This window comes from Mesitornis unicolor, unplaced genomic scaffold (genome assembly GCF_000695765.1).
Source record: "Mesitornis unicolor isolate BGI_N332 unplaced genomic scaffold, ASM69576v1 C13166877, whole genome shotgun sequence".
Classification (NCBI taxonomy): Eukaryota; Metazoa; Chordata; class Aves; order Mesitornithiformes; family Mesitornithidae; genus Mesitornis; species Mesitornis unicolor.
In genome coordinates, this window is record NW_010221052.1 from 1 (window position 1) to 996 (window position 996).

Consider the following 996-nt stretch of genomic DNA (forward strand, 5'->3'; position numbering starts at 1 on the left):
CTGAAGGCTTCAAATGCGTGTTGACCAGTACAGGACATGGGGTCTTGTCTCCTTCTTTGCACCAGGCTTTGTTCACAGCCCCATAGTCAGAGGGGTTGTATGGACACAGGACAGAGACATTGCCTGACACCGTGGCTGTGTATTGCTGGGTCCCTGCAAAACAGCAGGCGTGTTTGGTGAGATCCCAAAGCAGGCAGAGTGGCACCCTTCCCCATCGCTGGAATACATGCTGTGGGCTGAATGCTCCCTGATCTCCTTCTGCCTCCAGACATGAGGAGCAGAAGGGGACTGGACCCAGATAACTTGTGCAGAGGTGAGTCACCAATTGGGTGGCTCCTGTCCCCTTGCTTTGGTTCCCCAGGGACCCCATGGTCACAGGCACTAAGTCCGTAGGGTTTGGGAAGCAAGGACCAGGGAGAGGTGGCAGTTGCAGGGACAGAGCAAGAGCAGTGCCCGGCTGTGGAGGAGATCTGCAGCAGTGCCCAGCATGGACCAGGTGAGTGCTGAGCTGGGGAAGCTGCTCCTTGGGCCCCCAGATCGCCCTGTGGGAAGCACTTCTGAGGAGTGACCCCTTTTGTGGGAGCTGATGGGGACCTCCCTGAGGCTTTGCTGACAGCAGACAGAGCAGGAAAGGCCAGGTACTCACTCTTGGACACAGAGAGCCTGACCTCCATGAGCCGGGTGGGACGATAACTTCTGTAGAGCGCACACCAGTACACACCAGTGTCCTGGGCCTGCAGCTTCTGAATGGTGATGGTGACAGTCTTTTCCTGGGTGTCATCCTGGATCGAGGTTCTGTCTGCCAGGGCTTTGCTGTTACTTGGTGTTGAATAGAAATCTGTTCTCGCCACGATGTTACACCCACTCTGATTTCCTCTTCGACACCAGACTTTTGTGTCTGAGCGTAAATCCAGGTTTCTGTACGGGCAGGACACAGAGAGGCTGTCCAACTCCCACTTGTGCAGCTCTGCAAAACAGCAAATGTGGTCACTGACC

The 996-nt window shown here is 55.6% G+C and overlaps 1 protein-coding gene across 1 annotated transcript; it reads right to left on the minus strand.

The window, feature by feature from the left end:
* Window positions 1-646: 646 nt before the first annotated feature.
* LOC104547506 (CMRF35-like molecule 5) lies at window positions 647-992 on the minus strand (the record flags this gene model as incomplete). Its single annotated transcript, XM_010193218.1, has 1 exon — window positions 647-992. A coding segment is annotated over one exon (346 nt), but the record flags the coding sequence as incomplete, so codon positions are not given.
* Window positions 993-996: the final 4 nt, after the last annotated feature.